General features: G+C 40.2%; 2 protein-coding genes across 2 annotated transcripts; both read left to right on the forward strand.

Moving 5' to 3' along the window:
- Window positions 1-867: 867 nt before the first annotated feature.
- arhgef5 (Rho guanine nucleotide exchange factor (GEF) 5) lies at window positions 868-11,772 on the forward strand. The gene is made up of 14 exons (XM_053326961.1): window positions 868-3,445; window positions 4,915-4,957; window positions 5,261-5,310; window positions 6,103-6,473; window positions 7,180-7,340; window positions 7,546-7,698; window positions 7,786-7,915; window positions 8,027-8,101; window positions 8,204-8,293; window positions 8,581-8,723; window positions 8,915-9,058; window positions 9,190-9,260; window positions 10,822-10,926; window positions 11,047-11,772. Exons 1-14 carry the CDS (start codon window positions 907-909, stop codon window positions 11,187-11,189), a joined length of 4,218 nt encoding a protein of 1,405 aa, XP_053182936.1. The 5' UTR covers window positions 868-906; the 3' UTR covers window positions 11,190-11,772.
- An 8,025-nt stretch (window positions 11,773-19,797) lies between these two features.
- Window positions 19,798-24,229, forward strand: zgc:92606 (uncharacterized protein LOC100000242 homolog). Its single transcript, XM_053326505.1, has 5 exons — window positions 19,798-19,987; window positions 21,775-21,864; window positions 22,005-22,083; window positions 23,052-23,170; window positions 23,757-24,229. Exons 2-5 carry the CDS (start codon window positions 21,775-21,777, stop codon window positions 23,820-23,822), a joined length of 354 nt encoding a protein of 117 aa, XP_053182480.1. The 5' UTR covers window positions 19,798-19,987; the 3' UTR covers window positions 23,823-24,229.
- Window positions 24,230-24,253: the final 24 nt, after the last annotated feature.

A 24,253-nucleotide genomic window follows, 5' to 3' on the forward strand; every position in this document is an offset into this window, starting at 1 on the left:
GAGGTAGCAGTAACACTGGTGGAATATGGTTTTTCAGATTATTCATTCTCCACCTTGTGATATTAACAAAGAAAGAAAGTGTTTGTTGCGACTCCTGATTTAGCTTAATTTGATGTGCATGTTAGCAATTTGTCTCTAAAAATGGCTCAACTCTTGATGTGTGAAATTAAATTGTTTTCTAAATTGCTGATGTGAAATGTTACTGTCTTTTAGGTTCTCTAAATTATGGTACTATGGGGACCAAAAGGCCCAGCTGCACCCTCTGACACTTTATCTAACATAAACATGTCTGACCGCAAACTTCACCCAGGTGGAAAAATCTCCAGGGATCCAAGTCCCAGGCCAGCAATGACTGCCCAGTCGGAGCGAGAGAGAGAAAGCAAACGGGAGGAAGAGTGGAGGAGGGAAAGAGAAATGGAGAAAATGAGAGACAAAACAAGGTACAGAGATATGGACCCAAGGGGGAGATACTTTGAAAGAGACAGAGCTCCTGTGCCCAGGCCAAGAGAAGGGGAGAGAGAATGGAGGGAGAGGGAAAAGAGGCAAGAAGATCACAGCAGCAGAAATGGGAGGCCACTGTCAAATGTAGAGAAGGAGACTGAAAGAGAGGAAGAAAGGGGGATGAAGAAAGGTGACACATTTCCCAGAATGAGAAAAAGCAGTGCAGACCATGGCAGGAGAATGACAGCTGACTCTGCTATGGATGAAGAGAGAGGGGATCGGAGGAAGAGAGACAAGCCGCGAAGAATTGAGACAGATGACCAGGAGAGAGAAAGACAAAGAGAGAGGTATAGAGAGAGGGAAAGAGATGAACTCCGAAACAGGGGGGGAGATGAGAAGTGGCGACAGAGGGAAAGATATCAGGAATCTGACGCTGGTTTCCAAGACAAGAGGAGAGATTTAGAAATGGGTGATTCACGGGATAGAAGAGAGAGGGACACAGCGAGGAAAAGAGAAAAGCCAAGGCCTAACATGGGAGAGAGGATGCCTTCTCCGCACAAGAGAAGAGACAGAGAGATCTACTCTGATAAGAAGGAAAGAGAAAAGGCACACAGGAGAGAGGGAAGGAGGGACACTAAGAGTGAAGGAGACAGTGATGAGAGAGAGCTGAGGAAGGAAAGAGAGAGGGACAGAGAGAGGGAAGAGTTGATATATCAACACAGCAAAAGTGAGGGGGACAACAAGGGTAAAACATTGAGGGAGAAAGATCGAGATAGGCCAGTATACAGGGAGGAGGATAGGCAGAGACACAGAGACAGAGAAACAGATAGAGCCAGGCAGAGAAGTGGAGACAGAAGGAGGGGAGTAGAGAATGATACAAGGCACAGAGACATTTACAGGAGAGCAGCACCAGCAGCAGCAGCAAGGGGGTCAGACAGGGAAGGGGACCGATGGAAAGAAAGTGTGAGGGGCTTGAAAGATGACAGAGGACGGTCAGGTGACACAAGAGAGAATGAGCGATACAGAGAATATGAGCAGAGGAGAGGCAGGGAAAGAGAGGCGGACCCTAGGTGGGATGATAAAACAGACAGAAGCAGCCGATCACTGAATGAGGTGCCCCCCAGGGTGCCACCAAGAGCCCAGAGCAGTGGAGAGTGGAGCAGTGACATGGACAGTGAGACGAGATATAGAAGAGGCTATGAAGAGAGGGAATCAGGGCGAGAGAGCACTACTGAAAAAGAAAGAGATAAAGAAGGAAAGAGAAGTCCAGAGAGACCTGCTGAAAGACCACGTAGGGAGAAAAAAAGAAGTGAGAGAACAGAGAGCGAGAGGGGGGCTATGACAAGTGGTGTGCCAGAGCGTAGGAGGATGTGGTTAGAGCCACAGAGGAGCAAGAATAGTAAAGACTCGTCTCTAGAGGAAGAATTTGTAGACAAAGAGAGACACACAAAGCAGAAAGAGGCAAGGAGAGAAGAAGAGAGGAGTATGGAGTCACAGGCAGAGTGGAGAAGAGTGAAAGATGAATCAGATGAGAGGTACTCAGGACATAATGAGAGTAGGGCTCATGATGGGACGAATGAGTACAGGGAGCAAAGGGAAGACATAGCAGGGGAGGCAGAGGGTGTAAGTGTAGATGGAGAGGAGGTGGGTGAGGACTGGAGAGCGATAGATAAGGGTGGAAAGGAACATCTGTCTGACAGCGACGGAGGGATAGAGGGAAGCCGGTGGAGGGATACAGAGGGAGAGAACGTGACAGATAACACAGAGGCGAGTGACAGAGAGGAAGAGGGTGGTAGCGATTACTGGCCTCGCTCCGAAAGTGAAGGAGGAAGTGAGACAGGATGGATACAAGAGAGAGACAGAATGCTGTCAGCGGAGGACGGCTTTGTGACCGTGTCCAGCGGCGGAGATGAGGAGGATGAGAGAGAGGAAGATGAAGAGGACTTTGAGGACTGTCAGGAATTCTGGGAAGGTGGAGTTGCTCGTGATGCTCCTTCACCTGTTGGCTCCAAGGGGCGTAAGGAAGGCGACGAGTTGACGATGGGAAAGGAGGAAACAGTTGATGAGGAACAACAGGGGAGGGAAAAGCAGTGTACGAAGTACGTCTTTTGTGTGATTGGCCAAACGTTGCCCCGACCAAAAACTGACGAGACATCACCATCACAAACTGATCAGATTAGGGGAGTGGAAAAAGAAAACCCAGATTTGGAGAGTCGTCATGATGTTAGTGATGACATCACACACAAACGTCAAGATGACCTGCACCTGACACTGAGTGGAAATGACAACGAGAACACAGAGGCTGAGAGTGAGATGGACAGATATAATGTACCAAGGGAGAAGAAGCCCAACCTTGGAGAAACATCTGAAGTGGACACCAGAGTGTCTTCAGACCTTCAAGACACAGAGACCGGAGACAGTATGAAAAAGGAGCACCCTTATGATGAAATAAGTCGGATTAAAAGAGACTCACAGACTGAGAAACTCCTCATAGAGTGGAGAGAGAAAAATAAAGAACTAACAGAAGGAGAGAGAGGGAAACTCTCACCAGTCCCAAGTAATCCCTACCCTGACATTCATTCTCAGATGCATTTTGAGCAACTTCAATCCACTTTAGATGGGATTAATATTGAAGCAATGAGTCCTGAAGAGAAGGAGGCTATTCGCATCCGAATGAGTGGGGCATGGAGCATGACGGAGGAGCCCAAGCGGCATTCCCAAGCCCCCCACCTTAAATGGGCCAAAAACGTGGTGCGGGAGATCCTGGGGCACTCAGGGGAAAATATTGTGGATGACCCCAACTCACAGGCGCAAGGAGAAGCAGCGGTGAACGAGTCTGAGACAGTGATCGAGAGCGACAAACAGCAGCAGCAGCAGCAGGAGGAGGAGGAGGAGGTTGCACAAGGTACCGTGGAGATGCCTGTTAATAAGTTGAAAGTGGACGAAGAGCACTCAGAGCCAGAGCTGGAGGAGGAGGAACCGTTGGAGGTGGTGGGACTGAGAGGTATGGGGCTGAGCCAAAAAGACATGCATGCTGACCAGTTCACAGCCATGCATGGTGACACACCCACATACACTCATGCTGACACATTATTTGACACAAAGAGGGAGGAGGATCACAGTCCCGTGATGGACAAAAAGCCCAAGTGTTCCAGTAATCTCCCTTTAGAGAAAGCAGATACAGAGGTGAAAATTTGTGAAAAGGCATGTGATGGGGTTAAGGTGACAGAAATGGAGAAAGAAGAAAGCAGGCAGAAGGAAGTGGAGATGTATTTGTCAGTGAGCAACACACTGTACAAGCCTAACAGCTGCCCCATTCTTAATTATGACTCCGGGACTGACCTCCCTGTGACCTCCAACGATGGTGAAGGCCAGGAGGTGGGAGATACAATAGGTGAAATAGAAAAAGAAAGGCAGGAAGGGGAACCTGAGGAGAGGGGTACTGCAGAAGAGGTGGTGGCAATAGATAGCTCAGGAGAAGGAGCAGAGGCGGCAGAGAGGCAAATAGAAGCGGGGACTTTGATGAGCAAATGCAGTTTCCGAGATTTGGGTCCTGAAGTTCGTTTGCGAAGAAGGGGAATCCGTAAAACCACTGAAAGAAGAAATGAAGAGCTTGTAGTGGTGGAAGAGGAAGAAGGAGTTGGAAGGGATCGCAGAACCAGAATATTCTCTACATCAGGTAACGAGAGAAGATGGAGTCTGAGGAAGCCATGTGATTACCTCATCTCACTGCTTTGACTTTAATTTTTAGAGTCTCTGCAGTTTCTCACCAATCATCATGAGCAACTTTCTAAGAAATCAATCAATGAATCAGCATTGCCAAATTTCTAATGATCTAAATTAATGAAGTTGACAGATTTCTAACTGATCTAACACTTGATTCTTGTGCAAAACTACCTTTGTGTGGGACATTTCAGAGATATCTTAGTCACATCCTGTCGTTTCTATCATCATTTTTGTTGTCACATTAATCAAAAAACCCCATATCTAAGAGAGACATCTGCTAAATGACATAATCAGAACAGACAGGGTTACCTCCAACTGGAAACTGCGTCATTGTGTTATGGTGGTGGCAGGTAGTGGGTGGAGATGGGTGGAGATAAGTGGAGGTGGGGAAAGCAAGAGGAAATGAGAAGCACGAGCTAAAAGGCTTAGGTTGATCCTGTTTTCAGAGATAACATGAGAAGCACATGTTTGGAAACACACTAATCGCTTCTCATACAGTTATTTTATCAGGGTTACTAAATTAACTTTGATTTATTGATTTATTGATTTATTTATTTATTCATTTATTTATTTATTTATTTAATCATTTATTTATTACCTATTTGTTTGATTTTTGTTTGTTTGTTTTTTCTTTCCATTCATTTAATCATTCATCCACACTGACACTTTAGATTATATCTGATCACAGTACACTGACAGTTATGCTGTTGTATAACGTCCAAACAAACGGATACTTTTTTATTCCAGACGAGGAAGATCGGAGCAAAAGCTGGGGAGAAGTGGAGCTGAGGTGAGTAAAACAGTCACAGATAACATGATCAATTTATGATACCATAATATGTGAAAATAAATGGTGGCAAGGACATAGCTGATGCTTTCATATTTTTTTTTAGTATATACTAACATAAAAATATTGAATGTGCTTTCCCTGATATTAAAAACTGTTAAGTCAAGTTAGATCTTAATCCTGTGCATATTTGATGCAAATGTTCCAAACTAAGCAGTAGTTTTGTACAGTTACAGGTGACTATTTTTAACACAGTCTTCGCAGTTATAAATTAAATGCTGTTGTGACTCTTTCTTGGCACTGTAGGAATGTTTTGGACACAATTGGAAGACGGAAAAGGAACTCAAAGTTTTTCAGTGAGTATCTCTGTCCTGTTTTTTGTTTTATCGTTCAGGTCATGCACCTTTTTAAAAGTGGTCCAAAAAATTCTATAGGGATAAAATCAAGGACATTGATTTGAATATTGATTATTTTTAAAAAGTATGGTTGCATGGAACTTCGTTTACAAATTGATTTGTTCTGAGTTTCATTTCATAGTAAAACTTAAAATGGATTAGAGTTTGTAGGCGACACTACTGATTTTTCTTCAGATTGTATCTTCTATGACTGTGATGGAAAAGCATGACACACTTGTGCATTTCCCTTCAGTGTGATTCATATCTGTGTGACTGAAATCTCACTGTTTACCTCTTTTTGAGTACATGTTTGACAGAATTTAACTGAAAAAACAAACAAAAAAAACCGAATTAAAGGCAATTGTGGCAGTTTACTACTTCTGAGCAACCTGATATGCAAGGGTTCTCTTTAACAGTGACTCACATGGCTATTACAAGAAATGGGGCAGGAGATTATGTGTGCGCTCATTCACTGTATGCAAGTGTGTCTGTGCAAGCCATAGACAGGTTTGTGCAAGCATTCATATCTCCTAACTTGAGAGAAAAACAGCTGCTGCTGTGACTTTGCATTCCGACAAGTATGTGTAAAAGGAATGTCAAATGCAAACAACTCCCCTTGGCTAACACGGTTCCTGTCTCTATCTGTCTTTTTTCCTTTTCTTCCTGTACTTTTGAATCTTTCTTTTTTTCCCCTCTTGCTTCCTCTTCTCTCCTCTTTGTATGTGTTTTTGTCACATCGCCCCCTTCTCCCAGATGCAGCCCAGCTCTACCAGCAGTACAGTGAAGCAGCCCAGAACTTTGAGATCTTGCGGCAGTCTCGCTCAGATGTCGTGTCTGTGTGTGAGGATACAACCCCATCTCCTGCTCCATCACCACCCCCTGCTCGCAGACCTCTTCCTCCCCTTCCCACTGTCCCGCACCCCGCCTCTTTGTCCCACACAGGCTCCATCACCAGTGTCAAAAGTTTACCTCTGCCTGAGCCTCCCAAGAATGAAAGAAGGTCTTCCTCCCCACGTCTGTCCATCTCTCTCACGCAGTCGTCCACACTGTGGCGGGAACTGCCTGCAGTCAGGAACAGCGCTGAGCTGGAGGAACTCACAGAGGACGAGAGGCGCCTACAGGAGGTAACATCTTTTCATTCTGAAATATGCACCTTCGTATGTACTATAAATATTAAGCAGTGTAACATTGCACAGTGTGAAGTTTTCAGTTGCACTTAATTAATTGTAAAGTTACTGTCACAACATTTCCGTCACAATGAAATCTGGGGAAATCCTGCGGGGGAATTTAAGTGCAGGAGGGTTATCTTTCACCTTTCCTGCAGTTTTTAACTAATCTGTATCAGTTTGTTCCATTTTAGAGTAAAAATGCACCATATCCATTTATAGTTTTAGTCATTAACTCCCTCGTGCTTCTTTCTTCTCTTACCTAAGTGACTTGGACGTCATTTCATATAAACAGTTTCTTTTCTGTTGGCTTATGGGAAATGGCATGACTTACATGAATCAACTGTTATTCACTATTATTACCCCACAATTAAGACTACTAAAATCACATGAAAATTTCAGACTTGCCACATCCCTCGACAAAAGAGTGTCTCTTTCCAGAAGATGTCATTGCGTAAGCTTTGTTTTTCTCTGGTATTTAGGTGCCTTTAAACTGTATTACAGAGTGTCTGAACTGGACCACTTCCACTCATTGTGAAATTTTCCTCCCAGTTTGTCACATCTTCGTCAGCATGCCCCCGCTTCTTCCCGCTTCTTGTGAACTGACAACTGACTTGCGTGTCAATCCTTTCTTGTGTATTTTTCGCTTTTTGTTTTGCTTTAGGTGAGATTTGAAGTACTGACCTCAGAGGCCTCCTACTGCCGGAGTTTAGACATTGTTGTAGAGCACTTTGTCAAGTCCAAACAGCTTGGGGCACTATTGACCACTCAGGATAGGAATTGGCTGTTTTCCCGGCTTGCTGACGTTCGTGCTATCAGCCACAGGTAAGTGATGTTAATAATTGTTCGGAGCAAGTTTTTAATCCATCTGATCTAAACTGATATTTACATTTACATATATTTATCAAGTTGAATCTCAGCATTTAGATCTGGCATAAAACATACATTAAGTGATGATAAAACATGTATGTGTATGTACAATACGTAAGAAAAGTACATTTTTAACAGCTCTTTATGGTTTTTGTTTTAGTTTTTTGTCAAAGTTGGAGGAGCGTTTGGAGTCTGACATAATACACTTTACAGTGTGTGAGATCATCGCTCGACACTGTCAGCGCTTCAAGATGGTTTATGTGCCCTACCTCACCAACCAGTCATATCAGGATGCAACCTACCAGAGACTCATGTAAGCTACTGTTATGACTTGATTTTTAAATTAAATTTTATTTCTCTTTTTTTCTATCATTAAACTGACTTGATCATTTTCTGTCAGGAATGAGAATCAAGGGTTCAGGCGGATTGTTGAGAAATTAGAGAGGAGTCCTGTTTGTCAGAGACTTCCTCTTCGTTCCTTCCTCGTCCTCCCCTTCCAAAGGATCACTAGAATTAAGCTCCTGGTCCAGGTGGGGTGTGTGTGTGGGTGTGTGCATGTGGTGTTTATGAAGTTTAACAGTTCACAACATACTCTACCTTCTTTCTTTCATCTAACTTTAACACACGCTGTTTCTTTCCAGAACATTGTGAAGAGAACAACTCCTGGTACTGCAGAGGCGACGCAGGCTATCAAAGCCTTGAAACTTCTGGAGAAGGTAAGATCCTTCTTTCACCATTGATGTTTTGGTGCTGATGTGTATCTTGTATGCACTATTTGGTCTGTTGTCTTTACTAGTCTCACTCTTCTCTCCTTATAGCTGATTCAAGAGAGTAATGACAGCATCACCCAAATGAAAAGCATTGAGTCACTGGTCTCTCTTAGTGCTAAGGTGGACTTTGAGTGCAGGGTAAGTAATGTCTATAAGGTCTGGAAGAAAATCAGTGGAACAATTTTGTAATAATGTGATGTGATTATGTTAACATTTCCTAAATTTCTCTCAGAGACAAAAGTTTTTATTTTTCATGTGTGAAGTTTTGTCTGAAATCACACAAACACATGAACATTGAATCAGTGTAGAAAATTTACCTTGTTTTGCCAAACTGTTTATTTCCAAGGTGAAGAATTAACTTTATGGTCAAAATGAACAAAAGGCTAATGTTATATGACCCTCTGTGTTTTCTGTGTGTGTCACAGACTCTTCCTCTGATCAGTCAGTCTCGGAGGATGGTGCGGGAGGGACCGGTCACTGAACTGATGGACTTCTCTCTAAAGGATACAGAGAGGAATGTTTACTTGCACCTATTCAATGACTACTTGCTACTGTCACTACAAAAAGAGTGAGTCAACACACACACATTGTGATGTGACATTAGAATGATCCATCTTCAACTGGCTTCTCTTTGATCACCATTTTCTGCATCCTGCTTTCCTTATATCTGCCTTCTGTTATCGTCCCTTCAATCTTAACACAGCATTTCCTTTCGCCCTCTCATTACTCTTTTGTGTCATCTCTGTTTGCTTCTTCTAGAGGGGGGAGATTCACAGTAATAGACCACTCTCCTGTATCAGACCTGCGTGTAGAGAACTGCCGTGTCAAACTTCACTCTCTACAGAAGAACCTGTTCCGGCTGCACATGTCACAGAAATCCCTGCTGCTAAGGACTGAAACACTGTAAGACACTGAGACTGTCTGTGTACTAAAGATGGATATGACTTAATTGCAGCACTGTGTCTCTTTGTTATATAACAACAAGTGGAAAAGGTTACAGATGATACATCCATCTTTGCTTTCCTTCCCTTTAGGAGTGATAAGCTGCGGTGGATATCAGCTATTTCCCGGCCGCATCCTGAAATAGATTTTTCTGCAGCACAAGGTGAAGTATACTTCCTGGTTCAGATCCAACATGCTTTTTTTGCTGGTTGATGGTCATGAGCTGTTTTCACTCATTTAATGTTTCCTGCATACCAAACACTGAAACATTATTTTTTTGTGAATTAAGATATGACTCACGAAAGATTGATTCATATTGCATCTTCAATGACAAGTGTATTATCCTAGGAAAGTAATTAACCCATTTGGCACAAGCAAAACACTGCAATGTTGAATTTCTTGTACAGTTTGATACTTGGTTGAACTTTAACAATAGCTTCATTCCATTTAGTTGTCATATCATGCTTTGATATTTGGCTGACTGGCAACACAGAGCCACTGTCAATGTAATTAGTTACACCCATGCCTATCCTGATATGAAAAGTATACACACTACTTGTAGCCAACTATCTCACGTGCTATTCTTTACCTTTGATAAATGTGCAAATTAAAGTTATGCAACTCAGCGATGGCACAGAATTATGATGATTCCTAAATGTCTGAAAACTCAAGGTGCTGCTCTCTATAGATTAGGGTTAGGAGTGTGTTAGGAGAGTGTTATGCAGAGTGAAACACTTCAGACAGTGCACAGGTTGTGTCTATACATTTTAATATATAATTGCAGGAAGAGTAAATGTGCAATTAATTATATTTAGTAATGGTTTAGTTCCATTTAGATGAACAAGTTCAAGGGTCCTGGTATTGTGCATGAAGGCTCACTGGGATGTCTACTGGGAGGCTTAATGGAGTATAGCATCATTAATGTTATTAGCTACACCAGTGCCTCTCCTGCTTTGACAAGTTAAAATATCTGCTGTGAGAAATGTCCATTAATACACAGAGCTCTGCTGTGATTAGCAAGAAGCAGAAGCAGTTGTGATGAATAACAAAAGCAACAGGATGTGCCATTTTGTAAAGTGTCACAAAAGTAATAAATATTATAGTAAATAGTAAATATAGTAAATATTGTATGCACAATATCCAGTTGGGGCCACTCATGTGACTCTTGGTACTCCATAGAAAGCGATATTTCTTTGAAGATTCTCCATTATTACTCACCATAAAAAGCATGTTGACAGACAGCCAGGCTTGTTTTCTCTTTGCCTGTCTATACAGGAAATAATAACAACTTGGATTCCAAGTAAATGCAGATTCTCCGCCCATTAGGCAGCTGGTGAAAAAAAGCAGTACTCTGGGTCTTATACATCATGACTGAGTGCCCCTGTGCTACAGCATCTTACTGCTAAGAATAGAATACACTGTATTTCTATTTTTATGGGCCCTTGCACACCCACATAGGTGTTTTCATTACTCTGACTGATTAGACCTCTAGTCAGATGGAAGTTGGGCGTATCTCTGCCGAGAATTATACAATGTCTTTAATGTGCTAATCAAAATTTTATAGGTTCAATGTGCCCTGCTCTAACGGGTGCAATAAAACCAATCGAGTGCAGAAGTGCAGTTAAATATATAAAGTCTCATTAGGCAAGGTGAAAACACCTATAGGTGGGCTGATTTGACATTATGACTGTAGGTTTAACCCATTTTCTCTTTTTTCCATGTAGACTTCGAACAGATGCAGTGTATCAGAGCGTTTGTTGCCCAGCAGCCTGATGAACTGTCTTTGGAAAAAGCTGATATCATACTTGTTCACCAACAAAGCAGTGACCGTAAGACCATCACACTAACTTTTCTTTCACACCATTGAGGAGATAACCCTTGAATAAATCTTGTGTTAGTAAGCAGTCAGACATTCACTTCCTGTGCATTGGATCCTTTCCTTTTTCCAGGTTGGGTAGAGGGGACCAGACTGTCTGACCGGCATCGTGGATGGGTGCCTGAGACGCATTTGGAAACGATAAGCAACTCTAGAGTTCGACAACGCAATCTGTCAGATGCCCTCAAACTTACAACGGCCACAGCTACAGTTTGAGTGGCAACTAAGCAGAGAGACGTCCTGAATGTACAGAAAGGACAAGACACTCAAGTGTCTGCTTTGATCTTCAAACTGGAGAGGTTGCAGAGCTCCAAATGAGGATTTATGTCTTTTAAATTGTCCACAAGAGTGCAGCAATTGACGTGCTATAAGAATGAATCTCAGTTCTCAGTTGTTTCTCTTGGTGGAGCATTATATTGCTCTAGTGCAATGCATAACTTGTTGAGGCCTGCCTGGAAGACCTCAAGGACCTTGTGACTCTATTAATTATCTACTTTACTAACATTATAATACATCAATGAACTGGTGTTTTTAGAAATATATGTTTTTAAAAAGAAATCACCTTTTCCAAGAAATGTTATTTTTGGAAAATGTATTATTTGTGTATAATGAAAAGAATCTTATGGTTGAGTTTATGGTGCATGTTGAAAAGTGGGCCCCTGCATGCAGGTGACCTGACAGAAAGCATGCAAAATGTTTCTCAAAGAAAAATCCATGTACAGAGCTTCAAAGGTGACACAGTTAATACATTTCAATAAATTCAGATTAAAAAAAACACTGTGCATATGTTATTGGCAGTAAGCCCAGTCTTATTTCTTTCATTTATAAACTCTGACAATTCGTACATTAACAGCAATTTTGCACATTCACAGTAATCTGTTAGAGTCTGTTAGAGACATAAAAGTACTGGCATGTGTCATAATAGCCATAGGGTGACCATATGAATGGCAATGTCAGTCAACCGCTTTGGTCAAGATTTGGTATTTTAATAACTATGGGATGGATTGAAAGTTTGTACAGATATGCCTGTTCCCCGGAGGATGAATCTTAGTGACCTTGGGGATCTCTGACATTCATCTAGTCCCACCACGAGGTTGTGTTGATGATATTTGAATATGACATCACAACAACCATTTGGATAAAATGCCATGAAATGTGACATTCATGTTCCCCACATGATGAACTGTGTTTACTTTGGCAATTATTTTGCTTTCCAGCTTGTTTTTAGCTTGATCAAGTCAACATTTTAATTTCTCTAAAACTCATAAACGTGTTATGACCAAACGACAAAATGAATGACATTCCCATCAGCCTCTGCTGTGCTTTGTGTTTACTACTAATTAGCAAATGTAGCATGCTAACATGATAGACTGGCAACATGAAAAACCTTACCTGCTCTATGTATCAGCATGTTATCATTATGACTGTAACATGCTAGTGTGCTGACATTAGTATTTAGCTCAGTGTTCGCGTGTGACCCTTGAAAATAAAACCTCTACCCCTCGTCACTGGTTGCAGTTTTGACTCGTTCAACCAATGAGTGATTTTATTGTTGGTATTTTTTAAGCTGCACTAACTGATATTTTTGTATTAACAATGAATAAAATTACATTTAGCATCTTTCAGCTCATTGTTTTGGTTTGATGATTTTCCATCTCACTGCTCGTGTCAATGTCGTTTTCAACTGCAGCGAGTAGCTTTTTAATGAAAAGACTTTACACTGCATGCTCAATACTAAATGCCAAACAGACAAAGTTCTCCACTACTGTACATTCACTGACTGGTGATTCACTGACTGATGTTGATGAATCAACATCAACATCCTGCAACTTAAGAACCAGATAGTATTTCAACAGGAGTTGTTGGAGGCTAAATATGCTCCATGCCTGCTGGATGTGTAAATAGGCAACTGTTTGCTGAGACCACAACAATGTCATAACGTATAATATTGTTTTGTTTACAGCTTGCTGCCCTCCCTCCAGTGGGCAAAAATCAATGAATGTAGGAATTAAAAAATGTTTAGTTAAGTTTTTTTCTGCATGGTGTGTAGTCATGCAGATAGTTTCAGGGTTTTGTGCCCATGTTTTGAGATGCTTGCACTACAGTTCAATGTCTAGTAAATTTTATTTGTGATGCGTACAGCACTACCAAATTACAGTTTTAAATTGAACAGCAACATTTTTGTATAAATATCGAAGAGCTTAAGAAATACTGGTATTACCTATGAAAACTGTACGTTCTGTGGAGTATCTGGGGGTAAAAAAGTCACTGATTCTGGAAAGAAAAATGTCGCTTCAACACTGTGGGCACCACAACCATAGGGACCTGAGCAATGGAGCAAGCGAAGCAAAAATATCCTTATTATACATTTAGGGGGAGCAAAGTTATAGTTTTGTTATCCTATTGTGAGTGGGAGTGGGGAGAAACAGAAAAATGATTTCCATAATGTCACTAGTGCTCTCTCTCTCTCGTACATGTTCTGACTGGTTCTAACCACATAGCAGCTTTCTTAAAGCACAATATTACAGTCTCCACACTAACTGCTGTTTCCCACCTATGCTGACTCCTATTGTCAACTATAGTTCGGGCACCTTTTATCATCCCAGAACAGACCCTAATGTAAGCACTAGCAATTGAGGTACATTTTAAAATTAGTCCTTGTGTGTTGTAGTCTGAAAATGCAGTTTCCAGATGGGTACCTTTGTAAAGCATCATTTATATTTTAAATGATCCCACACACCGCTGTCTCGTTTGCCACAATTAATTCACTGTCTTGGGCCCTTACTTCAAAATGTGTCCGTAACATTAGTCACTGCTGTCTTCTGTGTTTACTGTATTGATTGTTACTAAGTACAACCCACTCTGGAAACATAGGGCCTTGTGAGAGGATCAACACTTCAAAAGGACTGTATCTTTTGATAGATATACATTTGTGATGTGGTTGGTTCCTCTAGACATTTTAGAGCCCCCATCTTTTCTGTTGTATGTTCAAATTCACTTTATTGACATGAATGTCACATCAACAATATTGCAACACCATCACATATTTTCATTACATATTGTATATCAATTTATATATATATATATATATATGTATGTATATATATACACATACACACACAATATATCCTTTGCATGTATGTGTGTGTGTCACGCGCGTTCATCATGGGTTGTTGTTGTTCCAGAGAGCCAAATACATAATTGAAAGCGTAAGACTTACTTGGCTCTCTGTAGACCACATGCACGTCATGGTGGTGATGGGAGGAGGTGGTCTAAAACAGGGCATGCAGAATTACAATGATTAAAAAAACTAAACAAAATCCCAGCACTAACAGTCTGACTCTCTAGAAGTAGAAAGTACCAATAAGGATCATTGTCAGCTATGTTCACATCAGAATTAATAATGAAGGGATTTTGAAAGTGACAGAAAAAGAACAGAAGGAAATAGCAACGTTCACCCATTGTATTTAAAGGCAGTGTGTGATGATAGAAATCTTCCTTAATGAACTTAGGCCAATGCTTCATTTCAATAAGGAGAGTTCAGTTGAAAGTAAACAACAATATTCAGAGGTTTTCACACCAACCTGGCATCCTTTCACAGGGTCCACTAAAGCATGTAGGTGTCATACTGCTCTCAGCTATTCTGACTGACTCAAAGGAAACTGCTGCTCCTAAATATAAGAGAGGAAAATGGAGGTGGTGGTTGATAGTGGTGTTAAAGAGTTTGAGCTGCAAAGGCATAAGGAGTGACGGGATTGCCCATTGGCATTTTCCACTTAAACAAGGCACATGGACTAATTAACTGAAAGGACAGAAATGTGATTCAAAATAAATATATTTTCATTAAATCAAATGAGGAAATGGGCAAATGTGGCTGAAAAGACAAAAAAAGTAGTTAGTGGCTTAAAAACAAACAAACAAACAAACTGGCAGCAAGGTAGGCATTACTGTACTGTCAAATTAATATAAACATTTGTACAAAATTAGAAAGAAATGATAAAAAAATAAAAAAAACAATGCTCATAAAGGAAACTAAACTTAAAATTCAGTCATTTAAAAAGTTAATTAAATAAGTGGTGCAGTCTGTATGAACACTGTAACCAATTAAAAACATAAAACATAATTATTAATACGGTCCTCTAATGTAACCAAACTGTCCAAGTTAAGTGTGTATTCAAAATAATGAATGAGTAAATGACTGAGAATAACTTGATGAGTAACTGAAAAATGTGGTTAAGAGACTGATTGTGTGAGTGGGTGAGAGAGGATTCACTTACTTAAACAAAGAGCACAAATGTCTCCTCCTCAGTTGAATGTGGCAACAAACTCTGCACAGACAATCTGCAATAAAATAAATTAAAATCCAAGAAGCCGTTTTTGAGTGGAGGAAGACTTTTGACTCATGAAAGGTACATTTTTCCCAGACATGTGCATATTTGTGCCCAAGAACAAGCGTTAGTGAGAGCGTGTTTTTCTGCATTTTTATATATTGTTAATGTTTGCCTGCGTGTGTACTCCCATGTAAGGGTTAGGGTTCTTGGTGAAAACATGACTGGATCGTATGCAGGGTCCTCCTCATAATGGTTCTACAGTGTAGACAAACACAAAAAATGAGATTTGATGAATAAATCACATATCTATCACTCTGAGTTATATTTACTAGGAGAAGGGAAACAATAAAACAGGGATACTTACTAAAGAACACAATTCAAGCAATAAAAGAGTGAAGTAAAGAACAGTGGGAGGACAAATTAGGAATATATGGATAAAAAAGAAAAAAAACAAAGCAAAATAAAAGAAAGGACACAAAACACCACAAAACACCACAAATAAAAAGAAAAACAGACTGAAATAACCTTTGCTTCACTCACATAGTGTGTAGCTTTCTAATGTGAACACAAATACACAGCCATCAGCTTCCTCCCCAAATGACAAACAACTCCCTTAAATAGGCCCTACAGTCTATTGCATCATCGGTTTAGTCAGAACCAGATCTCTCTGGCGAGTAAGCATGGTAACTATGTTTAGCAATACAATATGCTAATCATAAACAAATTTATAGTTGGTAGTGTGCACCGGCAATGCCACACAAAGAGATTTTATACTGGCTAAACAAAGAAATTACATGCATGGTCCAAGTGTAAATGGGGCTAATGATGTGGTCTTTGTTGCAATTATTCACCATAAACACCATGAAAACCAGTAGATTCACCATTATTCGGTGCCAATGAGTGATGAGACTCAACTAATTCTACTTGAAAACTGATGAACTCGGAGAAAAAAGATATTGGCAACTGAACTTGCAAGTTTGGCTCCTGGCCTTCAAGATTTGAAGGAGATGCAATGATATCATATGACAATTCCAGTTCATTGAAGTTGACCCTGACAGCCATTACTATGGCCATGATTTTTTTGTGTCACCTACACAAGGTGGCGTCAAATCCAACCGTCTCAAAATGGAAATCATCTTTATACACAACACAATACACTTATCACACCACAAAAACCAAAAAGGTTTCCCACAGGAAAGTGATTAGTGGAGCTCTTTGGGATGATATAATGAGTTGTTGGTAGTTTGCCTGGACACTGAAGCTGTTGACAGTTCAGTCACTTGATGCTGTGTGATTTATGAATCAGTGTGCAGGAGGTCTGGCTTCTTGCTTATGACAATTTCTTCATTGTTCATTTTTAAACTGAACCTTATATTGAGGGATAAGAAAAGATAAGATAAGATAATTTATGGATCCCACAATGGGGAAAATGCATTGCTACAGCAGCTCAAGTATAGTGATATAGAAAAAAACAAATGTATACAACAATGAAATTTTAAACTAAAAAAAAGGACTCTAAAATACAATTATAACATATATATACAACAATAAAATTAAAACTGAAAAGGGACCCTAAAGTGTAATTATAGTGCAGCATTGTACAGTCTGACTGCAGTTGGAATGAAGGACCTGCGGAAGCGCTCCTTCTTACACTTGGGGTGTATTAGTCTGTCGCTGATGGAGCTGGTTAAGGCCCTCACAGTCAGATGCAGAGGGTGGGAGGTGTTGTCCATGATGGAGGACGGTTTGGCCAAAACCCTCCTCTCTCCCACCACCTCTACGGGATCCAGGGGGCAGCCACAGACTGAGCTGGCTCTGAGGGGGAGGGTGAGAGCCGTTGTGATGGTGATGGTGAGGGTGAGAGCCCCATAGATGGAGGTGGTGGTGATGAGGAGGAGGATGATGGTGGTGGTGATGAGGGGGAGGGGGAGAGCCCCAGAGATGATGGTGGAGGTGAAGGGGCGAGCAGGCAAAGGGAGCTGGAGGTAGGCTGGACTGTGCTCAGGAGGGGATGGGACCAGAATCAAATCTGTTGAAAAACAGGTTTAACTTGTTAGCCCAGAAGAATTTAGACTTTTTCAATACTAAGTAACTAGAATAACAACACTTTTAACATGTCAGCTTTGTAGGCCAGTTACCTAAGAACAAACTGTTCTTAGGCCATCCCAGAGAATAGTGACTGAGCCATCCCATAGTCTTCATCTAGAATATGAGCTCCTACCCTCGGCTAGACGATATAGAGTCCCTAACTGCAAACTCAACCATTTTAAGAATTAATTTGTTCCAACCTCCATCAAATCCTTAAACAATGCTGCCAGAGGCCGAAGACTGTGTAATAATTTTATAGTGCTTTTATTATGGTGATCTTTTAGCATGTGTTTTTCCCAGTGGTGTATGTATGTGTTGTGTTCAATGTTATGGGATATGTGCAATACTACTAAGTAATTGTTGTTGGAATGGTATGGCTGGTGATGTACTGTTTGTTGTCATTGTGGCTGTCAAGGAATTTATGGCGCAGTTGCTGAGTCCAAGACAAATCTCCCTAAGCGGGACAATAAAGTATATTGTATTGTATTCTGTATGTTCTGCATTTAGAAAAAAATCAAAACTTCTCAGATGGTTTCACTTTTAAATCTGAGGTCTAAAAGGGATAAAATTATCCAATATTTAACAAAAAAGCAAAGATTACAGAGAAGCCACCAATTGGAGCAACTGGTAGGTTGAGAACTACTGGGCTGAACATCCTCAATGCATATAAAGTAGTCAAAACTAGCTCCACCTTGACTATGTACAATAATTCTGCACTGGTACTCAAGGATCTGAGTCAAGCAGTATCCCATCATTGAAATATCATTATGCAACACAAAGATCACAGTGACATGATAATAATCACACTCAATGTGACTTCATAATGAAATTATTAAAATCTATAATAGTTTCTAACCACGCTAATGCTGCCATTAAATCCTTGTATTTTAAAGTGTTGCCCTTCATAAGTACAGGTCCACCCAACTTAACCACTACTGCCTGCACCCTTATCATCACAAGGTCTACACCTGTGAAGCACACCCCATTAGAATATAATCATATCATCCAAATTGCTCTTCGGCTATCAGAGTGGATTAAACAGGATTTCACAGCCTACCATAATTGTATGTGACTTAGAAAGCCATCATTGGAGTCATTGTCAATCAGAACAGTTTGCTTCTTACAGTTTCTTTTCCAAGGAAAGAAGGACACCTAGTGGTAGAAGCACCAATGCATTTTCACAATTCAAATGGTCAGATCAAAAGGCTTTGATCTGACCTATTTTTCTAAAAGTAACTGTGGCAAAGAACACAGACATTGAGGATAGAGGGTAAAAAGCATTATTTATTTATATTTCTGAGTTTTTATCATTGATCAAATATCATTATTTACACAAAAATGTACATTTATAGATTTTTCATATACACTCAATGGCCTCTTCATTAGGTTCACCTGTGGAATCTAATTCAATCCAATATAACAACTCTGCCATAAATTCTACTTTTATGAAGCTTATGCATTTTTAGTTTTTGTTGACATTGTCAGAAAGGTGATAATTCTGCTTGATGTTTATTGCTGAGGTTGTAGTGAGTGGTGGCGGTGGTGTACTGAGATGCATGATATTCATCTGTGTTCCTAATATTTTGCCCACTCCACATACTTGAGAGCAGCAAAATATTAGCATAACTTTTCAGATAATGCAATCCAGTACACCGCCACCACTTAGTACGACCTCAATAATAATTTTAACAAAAACTTTTACACAATGTATGAACTTCATAGAACTTATAGCAGAGCTGTTGTATTGGATTGAATTATATTGTACAGTTGTAACTAATGAAGTACAGAAAATGTATATTTACAGCTTTTAGCCTCTTTTTCATATATATCATATATTTCAATACTTTCATATTTGCATTTACTTTCTCCAAAAGACAGCATCCCTATCACTCTTTTCCTCTAATGTCTTTTTATATCCATTCAACCACTCAATTAAACTGGCATGCATAGATCAAATACCACAATATGACATACAGTCGTTTGATCATTCATAATTGTTCAGCAATTGTCAGTCCTAATGTTTTATGCAACTAAAAGTTTAATATAAACCTCCAAAGTCATGATAGCAACTTCTCACTCAAATATTGTATAAAAGAAGGAGAGAAGACGAGAGTTGTTTACAGAACATAGTGGACAAGTGCAGATAATGAAAAAAAGGTTATACACGTAGCCTGGCTGAGGCGTGACCCTGGACCAGGCTTGGCCCAGTTTCAACGGCCTGTGATTGGTCATCAGAAAAACAGGGGCGGGAGTGACTGTAGATTGATAGCAAAATTCATCCAATGAATGCCTTGTAAATCGGCCTATACCTCCCTCTGATTGGACAGATTTCGCTGTCAGTCACGTCCTCCTCTCTGATTGGTCAGATGTGTGGTGGGCGGGGCTGTGCAGTATTTGTTGTTGTTTTTCGTTGAGCAGAATAGAGTAAGACCAGTCGACATCTTTACAAATCGATCGTATTACAGCACGTTATGATTGTATTTTGAGCTACAAATTTCCAAGTAAGGGCGTACTTTTCTTATACCAGACGACGGGGGACCAGTCTGCACTTGTCCTGTTTTGAGTGAAACTTGTTTTTTTGTCCTTTTTTAAAAGGTACGTTGCCAGAAACGTCTTGAGGAACCATTAGCTGCAGTGGTTAGCTTCACCGTTGTTAGCCAGCACAGTAAACAGCTGTTTTTTTTGACAGTGCTAGCAAAAAGCTTATGTTTCCAATGTTGTATTAGTCACACTAAAACCACCGATTCTTCTAGTTAATGTTCTTTGTGGATATCGGTCTCGAAAGAAGGCGAGTTAGCTGATAAACCCCTGGTTGTGTTTGTGTTGTTGTGGACGTGGCCTCGCTGAGACGATGACCTAACAAACCATCGTGAGATACGGAGATACTGGTGTCATCATGACCCCAGCTATCAGTCCAACAGTAAAACAAAATCATTTATTATTCATTATGTGGTATTATGAGTTTGATGGGGATGAGTGTTCTCGCTGTAAGCTCCATTCTGTACCCACTGTACTGTACTGCTGTTTATTACTCCACCCACAGCTACAAAAACAGCAGCACACACTACTCAGAATAAATCATCTTAAACGGGATATTTTGGGGCTCCTGGTATGAAAACATGATGTAGATAGTCTCCCATTTGTTACACTGTGGGCCGTAGGAATGGGAGATGTGAACAAAATCTTAGGAATCACAACAGTATGCTGTTTTGTATTGTAACATTTTCTGGAAATGTAATCAATAAGGTAGCTATTTATAATATAACCAGATGGAAATATAATTTGATTGATAATTGATTGCGTTTGGGAGATTAGAAAAAGTCAAATAATGGTGTACTGCAGGGGTGTCATACTAATTTTAGTTCAACGGTCTCGACAGCTCAATTTGATCTCCTGTGGACCAATAAAACCATTGCATAATAAACTATACTATATAAATAATAAATGATATATCATATATTATAACTTTACATAATTAACCATTTATTTACAAAACAGACGAACAGCCTGAGATGTCTCATGTATGCAATTTCAACAATGTTATGTCTGTTTTTTCAGATTATTTTGCACAGAAGCTGCTGATTCACAACATTTTGTTTTAAATATGACCACAGAAATGTGAGAAAAAAACAACAACCTCTGAAGCAGCAGAAAAATTGATGGTGATAAGTTTTAAGTTTTGCCATCACTGTAAGTACCAGAAAGGACTACTACCGCAAACATATTTTTGGCATAGCAGTATATTTAGAGATGTAACCAAGAGTTATTTTCATTATGGATTAATATGCAAGTAATTTTCTCCTTTAATTAGTCCTTACATTGACAGAAAAAAGCTTAAAACCAGCCCACTACCTAAAGATGGTTAGTTTACTGTCATAGAAGACTAAAGAAATGAGAAAATAATCACTCTGAAGAAGCTGAAATTAGACTTTCTTCTTCTTAAACAGTGTCTCAAAGTGCTTAATTGATGCTGATTAATTATGAGCCAATTAATTTAGCGGCTTATTGGTACAGCTCCATTTGCATTTAGCTATACATATCTATATCAAATTCATTACATATGTAAAATGATGTAAATCCAACTTGAATAATAAGAATAAAGCAGTCCTCCTCATTGGTATAAACAGTAATGGTTGACAACGTTTATCATCTCACAGTGTATATTATCTCAACCCCACTCCCTCAAACATAGGCTTTAATAAAACAGTTGATTGACAGTGCTGTTTGTTGCAACTCGTAGTGCAACAAACAGCATTGTCAATATCATTTGTTGACTGAATGTACTGATTGGTGAAGTCAGCCAGTGCTCGTTCTCCTTTGTCTCCTCGGTAAATAATGCTGTTGTCAGAGACTTCATGTTTTCTTGTGTTGTTTGTTTTCAGATGGGGAGTCAGTACCAGCGCTCAGTACCACTAGAGGTGAGGAGAGCGGAGGGGGAGAGAGTCCGAGCCAAACATCCTGACAAGATACCGGTCAGTATGACAACTATTTTGTTTTTTGTTTTGTTTTTTTTAAACATTGCATATTTACTGTGAGTGACTGGATTTGAAAGACAAAGTCATTGATAAACTGATTTCTTTTTTAAAAATTACACTAATTTCTGTTTAACCAGATCATTGTGGAGAGGGCCCAGAGGTCACGAGCTCCTGAACTGGACAAGAAGAAATACTTAGTGCCCTCAGATCTAACAGGTGAAATACACACACACACACACATGAAAAACAAATCAGCCAAATCTCATTACATGAAGAACATACAGCAACGGTGACCCGGTCTAAGATTTTAACAGATCAATCAGCATCACCCTCAGGATAGTTATGCACTCAATTGATACGTTTTTAGATGCTTTCAAAAATTAAATACATTGATTTTCCTGAAGATAAAAGGGCCGGGAAGTTTAAACGTAATCAAACTGTCAGGCACCCATGTGTTTAGGAGCAGGAACACATTGAATTAGTCACATGCCTTTGGTGATGTCCTCTTAATTGGGTCATTAGGACAACAAGTGTGAGATAATCAGCGTCATTGTGAGATTACTTCACGATACCCTCATTGAGTCTGTTTACAAGCACATGAGATCCTGGTTTTGATCATATTCTAGTTACGGTGTTTACATGGAACCTGAGAAACCCGGTTATTTATATCCGTGTTTCCATGACAGCGTTCAGGTTTCTGATCATCTGTGCCCGGTTGTGTATTGATTCGTCAGCCTTTCATTTCTCTACCTGCAGAGAATGTTTGGAAACCCTGACCAAGAGTTTACAGACCACAGTAACAGCATACTGGTTTATACTGGAGTGTTAATGGGAGCATGTCCAGGTTTCTGAAACCAGAGTAAGCTGCTGACTTGCGCAAGCCATAACTGGGGTACTCTAAAAACCTGATCATAACAGGATGCTGGTGTGCATGTAAACACACTCAGCTTGGTTAGAAAAGTTACAATAATCTGTCAGACAGTTTGCGGCAGAGTTAAAACCTGCAGGATTCACACATCTTGATTTATTATTATCTGTTTTTACTGTAACTGAATCTGTCTTGCTACTAGCAGGGTCATCTCCCACTGACTCAGCCTTTCTTCCTCTTCATATGAAGCGAAACCACTGTCGTGTGACCCTAGCTGACCATCTCACTCTCTTTCTCTCCTCCTTCCTTTTTTTAGTGGGCCAGTTGTGCTTCCTGATCCGTCAGCGTGTGTCTTTGAGACCGGAGGAGGCACTCTTCTTCTTTGTCAACAACTCCCTTCCCCCATCCAGCTCCCCGCTCTCTGCTGTATATGAGGTAACAGCACCCTTCCACACACACACACCTGTTCACATAAGGATCCTCCACAACACACATACGTACACACATTAATACAACATTTACCAATATTTGAGGATCACTATCCACTTGTGATCCTCAAATGTCTAAGTAGACAACTACTTAGTTAGTCTGCAGCTCTGCAGTGTGTAGAGTTTCGCCCCCCCCCCCCCCCTCGGCCACTCAACACAACATCCCCAAAATGACTTTGCAGCTAGACAACCAATATTGCATCACTTGTCTTGATCTCATAAATAGTCTGCCAGTAATCATGTGTGAATTTCTGTTAAAAAAAAAAGCTGACCACAGCAGGTTCATAGCGTGTGGGTGTGTGTGTCTGTGCCCGTGTGTGTATTTTGATGTTGTGAAAGGCTTGAAAATATTTTTGGGGGGGAATTTTGTAACGGATCAAATGAGTCAGAAAAGGGGCTCATTGTCTCGAACACGTCCTACTGTATGTCTGTTGAGCTCATCGAGCAGTTTCATGCGATTAGTATGTGTGTCAGTCCATATTGTATATTATATGTCCAAATGATGAATTATTCCCTGTGTTGTTCTGTTCCAGGAGCACCACGAAGAGGACCTGTTCCTCTACATGACCTACAGTAATGAGAGCGTGTATGGTGCCTGAGGGATGACAAACGACTGGAGAAAGAGAGGAGAAAAGCAAGACTTACTGAGGAGTAAAGGATGTTTGCAACGCTTTTCAGCATTATTATTCTCTATATTAGTTGTATAAGTAACCACATGGTGGAAGAAAGGAATAGCACATGGCAGAAGGGTTTTCTCTTTATCAGTGTTTTGGGGTGAGCGTAATGCATTTTAGTACACTTCATGTTATGTTGATGCCTCACTTGGTGAAAGAAGAAAGAGGAAGGGTGAAAACAAAGAAATTATGCATTGTAAAAGGAAGTTGTCTTAAATGATTTTGAGGGGGCTCTCCTCATCTCTCTCAGTCATCTGTATTTAATGCAAATATTTTTTTTTTGTAAATTAATATCATAAACTTTTGTGGCACTTAAAGATGAAAATACAAAAAAAAAAGGTTTCTGAGTTATTTTT

This window comes from Scomber japonicus, chromosome 10 (genome assembly GCF_027409825.1).
Source record: "Scomber japonicus isolate fScoJap1 chromosome 10, fScoJap1.pri, whole genome shotgun sequence".
Lineage (NCBI taxonomy): Eukaryota > Metazoa > Chordata > Actinopteri > Scombriformes > Scombridae > Scomber > Scomber japonicus.